This window comes from Cydia splendana, chromosome Z, assembly GCF_910591565.1.
Source record: "Cydia splendana chromosome Z, ilCydSple1.2, whole genome shotgun sequence".
NCBI classification, from domain to species: Eukaryota; Metazoa; Arthropoda; class Insecta; order Lepidoptera; family Tortricidae; genus Cydia; species Cydia splendana.
The window spans coordinates 21764133-21776324 of NC_085987.1; the positions used below are offsets into that span (position 1 = coordinate 21764133).

General features: G+C 37.1%; 1 protein-coding gene across 1 annotated transcript in view; it reads right to left on the reverse strand.

The window, feature by feature from the left end:
* The window catches only part of LOC134804785 (exonuclease 3'-5' domain-containing protein 2), a 28130-nt gene extending 16155 nt beyond the window's left edge, over window positions 1–11975 (reverse strand). The window contains exons 1-7 of the mRNA XM_063778025.1: window positions 11655–11975; window positions 8408–8564; window positions 7497–7697; window positions 5608–5873; window positions 5182–5331; window positions 4300–4502; window positions 1583–1745 (exon numbers count right to left, since the gene is read on the reverse strand). Coding sequence (XP_063634095.1) covers window positions 1583–1745; window positions 4300–4502; window positions 5182–5331; window positions 5608–5873; window positions 7497–7697; window positions 8408–8564; window positions 11655–11845 — 1331 coding nt within the window. The 5' untranslated portion in view covers window positions 11846–11975. The remainder of the gene's footprint in view (window positions 1–1582; window positions 1746–4299; window positions 4503–5181; window positions 5332–5607; window positions 5874–7496; window positions 7698–8407; window positions 8565–11654) is intronic.
* Window positions 11976–12192: the final 217 nt, after the last annotated feature.

Below are 12192 nucleotides of genomic sequence, written 5' to 3' on the forward strand. Positions count from 1 at the left end.
TTGACAGAATCTGAAATTTTACCCACCGCTACCGTCGCCTTAAATTACGTTTTATTCCTTTCTTACAGATACATACGTCAAAATGACAGATAAAGACAAACGATTCATAGCTAATTCAGGCCTGTAATGCGTTTATGAATAACGCTATAAGACTGTAATTAAAATAAATTAATTTACACTGCACGAAATTAAGCACCATTACATTATTAGAAAACCCTAGACAGCAACCGCTGTCTATTATCCGATTTATTAAATAGAAATTGTGTTAAAAAAAAAATTACACAATTTCTATTTAATAAATCCGATAGAATAAAAAGTAGGTAACTTGACCGTCACCCCCTTTTTTCCGTATTTCATAGAGTTAGACCAAGATAAGTTTGCAACGATTTTGATAGCACACGCAGTGCAAGTGTTACTTTAAACGTTAAACTTCTATGAAATTATTTTGAATTTTATCAGAAAGTGACGTTTTGGAAAAAAAAGTTTTGGATAGACAAGTTCCAAAATTGTCTTCTAAAAGGCGAGCCACAATTGGCCTGATGACAAATTTTGAAATCCCTTTTAATATTATCAGTACACTTGTATTGGTTCCGAAAAACACAATATTTCAGCTATGCTCATAAGATTTAACATAAATAATTGCATTTTATTATAGCTAGTTTAAACCTCGCGCGAAAACGCCTCACACTCCATTTGTGACGTCATAAATTATGGTGGTAGACATTGTTTACATACTTACAGTTACGAATTTCCCTTGAATCCGAATGATATTGTTAATTCAGCACCATATATTACGATTAGGGGTGATAAATACATTACAAAAATTGTTCACAATAAGTCATTTTATAGACTCTCACACGGTTGCAATTTAAGATGAATTATTTAGATACATGTAAATTTTGAGTGAAAATCACCGAGCGCCGGGTTTACTTTTTAATTTTTAATTTTTTCTAGTTACGACAGCCAACATGGCAATGATAGTTCCATTCAGCCAAAAAATTAAAAAAGTTTTTTTGTGAAATATCGTATTATTTAGCGTTTTATTTATATAATAACAAATAAATATTTACTTTATATCGTGTAATAATATTTTTTGGACGTAATAAATGTTTAGTGACGATATAATATTTTTTTTGAACTTCCAAACTCTTTGGTGAGGACGTAATGGATTACAGTCAATGAGGTTGTCTATGTTGCTCTAAGAAATATGTCATACATTGATGACGTCAATTCTTAGCTCGCTTCTGAGGGGCTACCGCGAAAACCGAAATTCGCAAATTGCGGGGATCTTACTCTTTTACTCCAATGAAGGCGTAATTAGAGTGACAGAAAAATGCCCGCAATTGACGATTTTCGGTATTGGCGGTAGCCCTACTGATTCGCGTTTCAGTCAAAATGGCCGATTAGAGAATTTTGCAGTTTTATTTTATTGAGTATATTAATAATCCTAATGTTTATACTGAGATTGGGCCATTTTTTAGAATCGTATTTACGTATATGTTTCTTTGAAACCATTATTTCCATGATTCCTTGTTACTGTCATCAGGCCAATAGACTAACGTAAATGAACCATAAAGCTTACTTGGTATTGAAGTCGTAGCTGAACACAGCCTTGCCGTTAGCGAGTGGCGCGTGACACTTGCGCGCCAGCATCTCGCGCATGCGCAGGTCCAGCGTGTTGGAGAGCTGGTGGCAGCGCACGCACAGCAACACCACGTCGTGCGACGAGTGGTCCTTCATTACCTCTAAAATAACACTTGTATTGTATTACACACACCTGTACAAGTGAGGTTGGAATAGTAGGTACACTTAATAATTGCAAGAAGTCTGTCACTATTTAAGAGGACCATGATTCACCAACGGCTCATAGAAGACACGGGACCCATAATTAAACTTGCACACGTACAATAAACGAGGTTTTTTAATACATTAGTGAAAAAAAATCACAAGAAAACAAATACTGGATGGTTACATTACCTAAATGCCTAAAGTGGAAAGTGGAAATGACAGTGAGACTATCATTCAGCAAAATAAAAAAATATATTGAAATACATTATAGAACATTTTTTACACAAATGGACTAAGCCCCACGGTAAGTTCAAGAAGGCTTGTGTTGTGGGTACTCAGACAACTACATATATAATAATATACATATAAATACTTACATACATAGAAAACAACCATGACTTAGGAGCAAATATCTGTGCTTATCAAGTCATGTCATCACACAAATAAATGCCCTTATCAGGATTTGAACCCGGGACCATCGGCTTCATCAGGCTGACGCAACTAGGAACAAAAAAAGGTTTTGTATGGACTATAGTGACCTAGCCATAGCCAAAAAAAAACAAAATAAAACGTCAGTGCTATTCATCTGTCATGTCAACTGTCAGCCACATTGCTTTGTTGCTTGTCATGGCGGTTCGTAGGTTTTACGTATTTCTTGCAATTTATTTTTTAAAAGCCTTCGTTATTTTCCAAAACAGTCAAACGTGATAAGAACATACAGTGAGTCTATAGATTTTGTTTAAATGCCACCGAAAACTAAGTTGTTTCAGTGCGAAATATGTGGAAATAGAAACACTCGCGAAAATCGCAAAAAAGGAAGTTTATGGCGAAATTTCCATTAGATGAAGACCGGTAAGTATTGCTTTAGATACTTTTAGCCTTATTTTGGTGTAGCAGGCTATAAACACATCGAAAATTAGATATTTCATATCCACTTTCATTGTGAACTAGGGACGTACTACAAGTATCGATACGAAGTATCGATATCGACTGCAGCCTAATTTTTTATCAATGTAAATAGTAAATAATATAAAATGAGTGAATTTCCTGGTAACTTGCATACAACATGACTATAATTATTTCTCCGAATATTTTTAGTTGAAAATTATCTATCATCTGTGCATTAATGGAATGGACATTATATTATATATCTTTGGAATCTAGTAATAGGGGATATTACTGCAATGTTCTGCCGCCAGAGTGCAGCACTACCGACTCTAGAAAATCCATAGACTATCTTATACATACTCTGCCTAACTGTTTTTTGACAAGTTTTCACAGACTATAAATTATGACATTGATGCATCAAGGCGGTTTGTTAACAAGGGCCTACCGGTAAACCTAAAAACGAAATTTAGTTATCTGCCTCTTTATCGCTCGAATATGCAAGAGTGATAGAGAGGTTAGATAACGAAATTTCGATTTTCTTGTTTTCGGTAGACCCCCAGATTGTGACAGATAGTGGTAGTGGCGCTACCTACGCAGAGTTTTCGGTAATATTCCCTATTATTTAAGATTGTAACCTAAAATATAAGAAAATGTATGTGTGTCTGTTTTAATTATTAATGTTTTCAGATGCAGGCAGTGGGTCAAATAAGTTGTAATGGAAGACTTAATTTTATTATTCAAGAACATAATATATAAAAAAAAAACATTTAATCAGGTGAACACACATTTTCCTCTGTTACCTGTGGGCCGTCGAACCGTCGGGATGTATTTTAAATTAATTATATTAAATTATAAAAAAAAAACAATTTACATATTTTTATTTTAACAAATAAAAGTCGTGTTCACATTTAAGTCCAACCATGTATTAGTCCACTCAAAGAACACTATATATAACATACGACTTAAATGTGGACTCGATTCTGACCTGATTACGAGTACGAAATTTGTTGACAGGGGCCCATGTTTCAACCCTCCCCAATTTATCGATATAGATAAAATTCGCAAGCGTGTAGCATACTGCACTATTTAAGTATGTTATGTTGGTACTATTGTTCTTTGACAGTTCTTTATCGTACATGTTGGTAATGATTGGATAACCAAACATATACACCTTCGAGCAACACCGGCTTCCGACACATATATACACAGACCAATCAAGTTGCTAGTATGGAAGTCCCGTCTCTTAAAACGTAGTGATTATATTCTCTTTGGGCTTCATAGGCAGGGTCCCTACCCACTAGGCCAGACCAGTCGTCGAATAATCAAATATTTTTTAATATACTGGTGGATCAACTATTTTGTTCTGTCCCTGTCTGCCAGGGCCGGGTATGAGCATATTTTTGAGATGATTTGTGCACCCATATTTTTACAGTTGACTGTACCGCGTTCTACTATTATGCTTGGTAGATTGCCCATGATCGAAAAGGCTCATAACTATTACAAAAATGCATATTTGGTTAATTTTAATTAATACCTCAAAATCAAGGTTTAAAGAGTGACACAAGAGAACGTAACCAATAACCATGGCAACGAATGACAAGATAAAGCTTCACACGAACTTACCGGGAAAATACTTGCGGTACTCTCTAGGTACGACATTTTTTCTAATGTAGGAGTCAGTGCTGCCGCACACGACGCACTTGTTCTCCTTGGCGAGGCAGTAGTAGCGGCCCACTGCGCCCACGGAGCGGCCGGCCGGCTCGAAGCGCAGCCGGACCGTCAGCGGCGCCTCGCTCACCACCGCGGCCAACTCCTTCTCCACGTACCTACACAGATGAAACGGCCGCGGCCTTCCATTAGCCCAGGGGTCAGCAAACCACGGTTTGCAAGCCGCATCCGCCCCTTTGCAGGCTACGATTGCGGACTAACGAAGGTCTTGAAGAGTCAAGTCAGTCAAAACCTTTATGGGGGCCAAATTTTGTTACCTTAGATGGAATGTAGACCGCACGTATATGTGAGTCGCTTAACTTCAAACTCGGGTAAATCCACCTGTCAAATTATGCGATTTTCGGTATTAAGAAAAGGTAGTAGCGTAGATATTTGCTGAGAGGGTCGGATGGATTTACCCGAGTTTGAAGTTAAGCGACACATGTATCACCTAGCGTAGACTGTTGGCGAATCTTATGCCAGGGACTGACTCTTGCGGTCTTATTTCTGATTTAAATGAATGGGTACTATTTTATTAACCACTTTTCCTACCTACTACTCGGACAGTTGTGGTTTTCTAGTAAATGTAGCTTAGTTCTAAACTAAATCCATTTTTATAATTTTTGGTTATGAACCAAGCAGAGTAAACATGACACATAGGAACCAGTGTCGCACGCATGCAGCTAAACCTTTAACGAACGACAACATAGTCAAACTATGATACCTAACTACTTATGGTCACTAACCATATAAGCCAAGCGGTATTGAGACATGACATGAGATATGGAGCTTCATTACCAGAGGGCTTTCTTTTTGTCACAAGTGCAGAGCAGCTCCCCGTCGGGCGCCTGCAGGTAGCAGTTGTTGTACAGCGGCTTGGTGCGCGTCGCGTACGGGTACCTCTTTTTCATTACTATATCCTCTTTCTTAACAATCTTGTCCTTCTTCCTGATGATACCACATTTCATAAGATTAAATATATTAATTACTTGTTACATGACATCAACATTGAAATGCTCCAAGTACAAATATTTTTAATGATCATCGGAATGACAAAGAAAAGAGCATAGTGTTTTACTAATAAAGAATAATACCTTATGAGGCCTTTATTGGTTTTATCATCATTATTATATTACGAGTCAAGTGGAAAACTTACCCAATCAATATAATAATATATTACCCAATAATATTTATTACATGTGTATATAGGTACGTAATTCTTACCCTTTGTTATTCTTTGTTTTAAAAGCAACATCTGCAATATTATGCTTTGTTTTAAAAGCAACATCTGCAATATCCCGACATAAATCATTAACAGCTTGTTGTGAATGTTTGTCCGTCGCTCCAGTAAGCCAGTAAGAGCCGCGTGCCCGGCTAGTATATTCACGTATTAGCTTCGCAAATATTTTGATAGCCACATGTGCATCAGCCGCTGCATACACTATTTGTCTGTCTGTCAACTGCTCAGCCTCCCAATCACTGCAACGTACCTGTAACAAGCATAGGGTTGGTGATGTACAGTTTTACAAATTATCTAGTTTATATATATATATATATATATATATATATATATATATATATATATATATATATATATATATATACAATAAAAACATTTATACATTGAACATTTTAGGGTAGAAAAGGGGTTTCAATCGTGTGTGGAACGGTACCGCCGTCGAACCGAAGCCACCTGGCAGTGGACTTAAAGCGGTGGCGTGTGCCTCGGATGCACATGTGGTGGCGCGTATAACGGCGACTGATCTGATCCTGCATCTCAGCCAGCCCAGTATGGTGCTTAGTGAGCGGTTCCACCGTTGAGATATAGTTTCTGCCATATGTTTGATAAAGGAGAAATTCTTGCATGCCATGCATTTCCGATGTTGCCGATCGCGTTTAAGTTACCAACAGCTTCTTGATAAGTACAAATTACTCAACTTACAAAATCGACGCCTCCTTCTGGACGCGATGGTCCTTTATAATCTATGTCATAACAAATTTGACTGTCCCAGCCTGAGCGAGACTATTTGCTACCGCGTACCGACGAGGGCGCGGGAGCGCGCTGCACGTAAGCCACCAGCTGTTTGCAGACTCGCGCTGCCGCACCCACGCTGGAGAATGTGATCCCCTATACAGGCTGGTTAAATGTTACAATTTGTATTTTAATTAAATTGACATTTTCATGTTCTCTGATAATGTGTATAAAAAAAATTTGATTCAGTTGCTTCAAACAAAACATAATAAAAGTTGCTCCGATGGGCCATGCTGTTTTAACTGTTTTTACTCGCTCATTAAAATGTATAAGACTACTTCTGCCAATATGAATTTCTAATTGCATCCATAAGCCTATTTTGTAATCTTATCTTTGTTAATTTTACTTTTACATACATCATTTATATTGTTACCTTGCGCTATATAAATTGTAGATTTATCAGTAGGTAATCTAGTAATCTGTGGACGATGTTGTTGGTCTCACACTTTATTATCCTTTGTACTCTATTTCTGTGTCTGAACCCTGTGTGTTACTGTTTTTTGTCCCAAATAAATTGAAAAAAAAAGGAGGACATTTGGGGTGCATAGACGCTGTCAACAGATGTCACAAGTGAGGTGAACGTTGCATATCGCATTTCGCAGGCCTTGGAATATTTTCTCTGCTTTTCGTCTTCGGTTGATTTTAGTACAGATGTGACGGGTCGTGAGAGGTAAGAAGGAGCGTCAGTGTCGACTATGTATATGGTCTGTTCTTAACGAAGTACGAACTCCCACTGTGACACATGTTAATCAGTAACATTATAAAACAAACTCCCCCACCTCGTCTGTCTGGTTGTGTGATTGTATGTTCACGATAAACTCAAAAACTACTGAACGGATTTACATGCGGTTTTTACCTATCAATATTCTTGAGGAAGGTTTAGGAGTATAATTTGTTAACCCGTGCGAAGCCGGGGCGGGTCGCTAGTATGTTAATATGATTCAAATAATAGAGGGATTATGGATGACCACATGGGTTGCATTTGTACCTATTGAGTATAAGCAAAGGGGTTACACCTTTACTATGTAAAAGAATAGAATAATATTAACCATAGTTTCTAGGATGTAGTATGTTCTATTACCTTCCAGTGTTTATCCAGAGTGACTTGCAACAGTGCTTCAGAGAGGCTCGCTAGACCGCCGGCACTGTGGCCGCAGGCGCGAGCTAGGTGGCGCACGTCGAGAGAGCTCTTTAGTTTAGCCCCCCAGTCGTGGAACAGATATTTTGCGTCATCGGAAGGAGAAACACCTACTTTGTAGATGGTGTTATCTTCAAGTAATGCCTAAAAGTAGTGTAACTAGGTATTACTTAACATTCATGTTCATTACTACGTAATATGAATGCTATGACTGTCCCTTTTAAAGAAAAGCTGTGGTAGTTAGATTTAAAATAATACGATTTTCACTCATAATTCATATGAAATCAAATAAAACTGAATCGGGACATAATCGCGTACTTACACTAATTTTTATTATTTGGCCTGACCAAGCCTGACGTTTCGAACGTGATATTACGTCCGTGATCACAGGCAGACTAATAATAATAAGGCAAATAAAAACCGGCCAAGTGCGAGTCGGAGTCGCGCACGAAGGGATCCGTACCATTACGCAAAAAACGGCAATAATCACGTTTGTTGATGAAAGCCCCACTTAAATATTTATTTTATTCTGTTTTTAGTATTTGTTGGTATAGCGACAACAGAAATACATCATCTGTGAAAATTTCAACTACCTAGCTATCACGGTTCAAGAGATACAGCCTTGTGAGAGACAAACGGACAGCGGAGTCTCAGTAATAGGGTCCCGTTTTTACCCTTTGGGTACGGAACCCTAATAAAAGTAAGTGTACGCGACTAAGTCCAAATTCAGTTCTATAAATTATGGTAGTCAGACTTATTATGAGCCAGCGGTCCCATGTTCAGCAATATAGTTAAAAGTATATTTGGTATAGCCCAAATAGTAACTTATTCTTAAACAACAACTGGTTTCCTACTTTTAATGAGCTAGGGACAGTTTTCATTTGATTCAACCGGAACAGACCACAAAAGCCATCAAGGGTAGACAGCTGCAACAGTGCGACAGGCTGTCTCTTGCGCCCCACAGTCACCCATTCACAGTCAAATCCTATGGCTTTATGATATACACACTTCCTGAAACACATTTTTTTTATTAGGATAAGGAATTAATAGGTAGTATATTAATTAGGTAACACATTATACTTTTGAAGAACAATCCCTTCCTAGAATTTTGTTTTCATATGTTACTTGAAGTTAACAATGTAATTGATTAAGACTAATAAGAGTATGAATAGCTTCAAGATAATATTTGCATGCTTAACCAGCGAAACATGTTTCTGTACAGGAATATCTTTCCAATAACACCTTGTTTACCATATTTTATGTGAATAAAGAATTTACGTTTTCATACATTTGTGCCACAACATCTTCTTCCAAAGTTTCAACTCCCTCAATCGAAAAAAGTTGCTCTCAATACAAAATTTCTAAACCTTTTTAGGGGATTGCCCTTAGAAGATGATTTTTTAATACATTTACAGTACATATGGTGCTAATTACCGCTCTTGCTGCTTTACCGCCCTAGAGCGGTAATTAGCACAATACATGCCTGTCTAAAATTTTAAGGGCCATATGTACTGTAAAACGTTGTACAGTCAACTGTAAAAATATGGGTGTAGCCAACTTATTCAAAAATATGTCCCATAGTTCTTAATTCGCTGACATAAGAGCTATGGGACATATTTTTGAGATGATTTGTGCACCCATATTTTTACAGGTGACTGTACAATACACATGTGAAGGGGTAATTCGCAACTTGTGGCGATTTAAAACACTGCCTTCGGTCGTGTTTCAATGTATCGCCACTTGTTGCGAATTTCCTACTTTTCGCACTTGTATCGTAATGTACTAATTCAAATAATATGACTTTAAAATTAAAAATGCCGTATTGTGCAGATTTAATCTGCAGAAATATTAACAACTGTATAAAAAATCTTTCATGTAGAGGTGTTTCATATAACCAGAATATTTTATTCTATAATATAATCTGACAAACACAAAAAATCTGTTTGTTTGGCATTATTTACATATGGATGTTAGTAAAATTCTATTTTTTTTTTCTTAGAACAGTCTTTTGTTTGTCATCTTCTTTATGTTTATTCTTTAACTTTTACACACTACACAAATGCTACAGAAAATGGCAAATAGTCATATCATAATAGGAAGACTGTAGTCACACAACTTTTTGTTTTCGGATGTCAAACAATTTCCAACAGTTGGCTGCTTGCAGGCATGTCGAGTTCTCAAAAACACCATTATAATGTGACTGTAAGATCAGTTACGACCTATGCATAATCGGATTCGCCCTTGACTCATGTTTATAAGCAGGTTTAATACTTTTTTCAATAATATAATACAGCACCATTCAGTGCTAAGTAGCTGTATTAGATTGGTGTTGTGCTCTAGCTTTAGTGCTAGGTGTTAAAAACATACATAAACATCTCATGACTTTGAGATTATATTTTACACAGTGGCATATTGTTATCTAGAGTTGATATTCATTATGGAAATGTCCACCGCTAGCACCCTAATGGAAAGTTGCTACCATACAAAAGCATTCTTATAAATCTTATAATAGTATGCAATGTTGTAAGTTAACTATGAATGTGGTGGCACTGGGATCATAGTAAACATCTGTCATTTCATATCCACTACTTACTAGGTACTTATAGGGTTGCCAGATGGTCGGGATTTGGCGGGATTCTCCCGATTTTTAGCAGGTGTTCCCGATTCCCGACAAAGTGTAAACTGTCCCGAAAAACAGCTTCACGTTATAAAACAATAATTTCAAGTTCCGAACTGTCGTCGAGCGAGCGAGCTGACGTAGTGCCAATAATGTAAAATATAGTTGTTTTTAATACAATTACTTTAATTTGAATGTATTTTTTTTAGAGATGCCCCGAATAGTGAATTTGGCCGAATACTGAATATTCGGCCCCTCTCTCGGCCGAATACCGAATATTCGGCATGACATGCGAACATTTTGAGTCACAATTATTATGCAAACTGTTCGCCATCAAATATATATATTTTTATGTTGAACAGAATTAATGAATGTATATTAGAGTCAATCAAATCAGACACATGATAAAAATAAAATATTTTGTAATCGATAAATGCTCAAAAACGTTCCTTCGTATTTAACTACTTTCCGAGAATACATTTTAAATATTAAATATACCTAGTTTTTGGAAAAAAAAAATTATTTTCCTTTTTAGGTAGATGCAACAGATATTCGGTATTCGGCCGAATAGTAGGCAATATTCGGCCGAATACCGAATATTGGGCAAAGTGTCCGAATAGGCCGAATACCGAATAGTTGCCGAATCATGGCATCGTGGCAATCGTGGCATCTCTAATTTTTTTTTCCCGACTTAAGTCCCAAAATCCCGAAAAATTGATATTGTTTCCCGATAATAGCGCCTTTCGATCTGGCAACCCTATGAGGTTGTCAACAATTTTATTGAATATACATCACATATCTATTTGAAAACAATTGGAAAAAATGTGATAATATTCTTTCCTCTAGACCCTCTGCAGTCTGGGGTGTCTTAGGACTACAAACTACACCCTTTGAATTCTAATAGCAAAGTCAACAAAGTGCAACAAAGTGCCTAGAGCCAATTATGCATAAATATGTGCCAGGTAATGCAAATTATAGGTTCAGGGTATGCCAGTGGACTGTTTATATGATATTGAAGGTGATAGATTTTTCTATGAAATGAGTTTGAGAAATATCTAAAAAAAACCGGACAATTGCGAGTCGGACTCGCCCACCGAGGGTTCTGTACTTTTTAGTATTTGTTGTTATAGTGGCAACAGAAATACATCATCTGTGAAAATTTCAACTGTCTAGCTATCACGGTTCGTGAGATACAGCCTGGTGACAGATGGACGGACAGCGGAGTCTTAGTAATAGGGTCCCGTTTTACCCTTTGGGTACGGAACCCTAAAAAGAGTTTGAGATTGAAAGTTGGAAGAAAATAGGGGAGGCAAGTTGTCAAACAGTGGGGCACAGAACTAGTCATATTAATATTATTTAATATTATGCACGGTAGATCTGTTCGGAAAGAGAAGCATCGTGGAATGTGTTGGTCCCTATACATTTCACGACTCTTCTCTTTCTGCACAGATCTATGTCTAATAATTACTCATTAAATCACTAACCTTCTTATAATAGTTACCGCGCTATTGCATGCCTCTTCATCAGTAACTATTAAAACATTCATATAATGAAAAGCCTCCGACGCTTTTCTAATCCTCCGTTTATACTTTAAAACAGTAAATACAACAGCCGCAGACAAGATAGTAATTATTACAGTTGTTACACTAAGATTATGTTTTAAGATCGCTTCCATATTTTAAGGCGTAAAATCCAGACACATAATTTCATATCCAAGTAAATTGCCTTTCTTCATGTAAATAGACTGTGTTAACTTTGTCATAGAAAATGAAATAGAATAACAACACCTATAAGTCCTATAACTATAACCTACAACACAATTGACTGAACTGCATTGAAGTCGCCATGTCGCCAAGACAATATGAGTGTTGCCAATTTAGTGACACTTGCACCAAGGTTTAAAGCCGTTAAAGTATCTACAGACGACCGCACCGGACCGGGACCTTGGTGCGGTGTAGCGCACGTAACGATCGTGTGTAAAATTATAGCCGTGTGTGGTTTAACGACGGTAGAGCGAGGAAG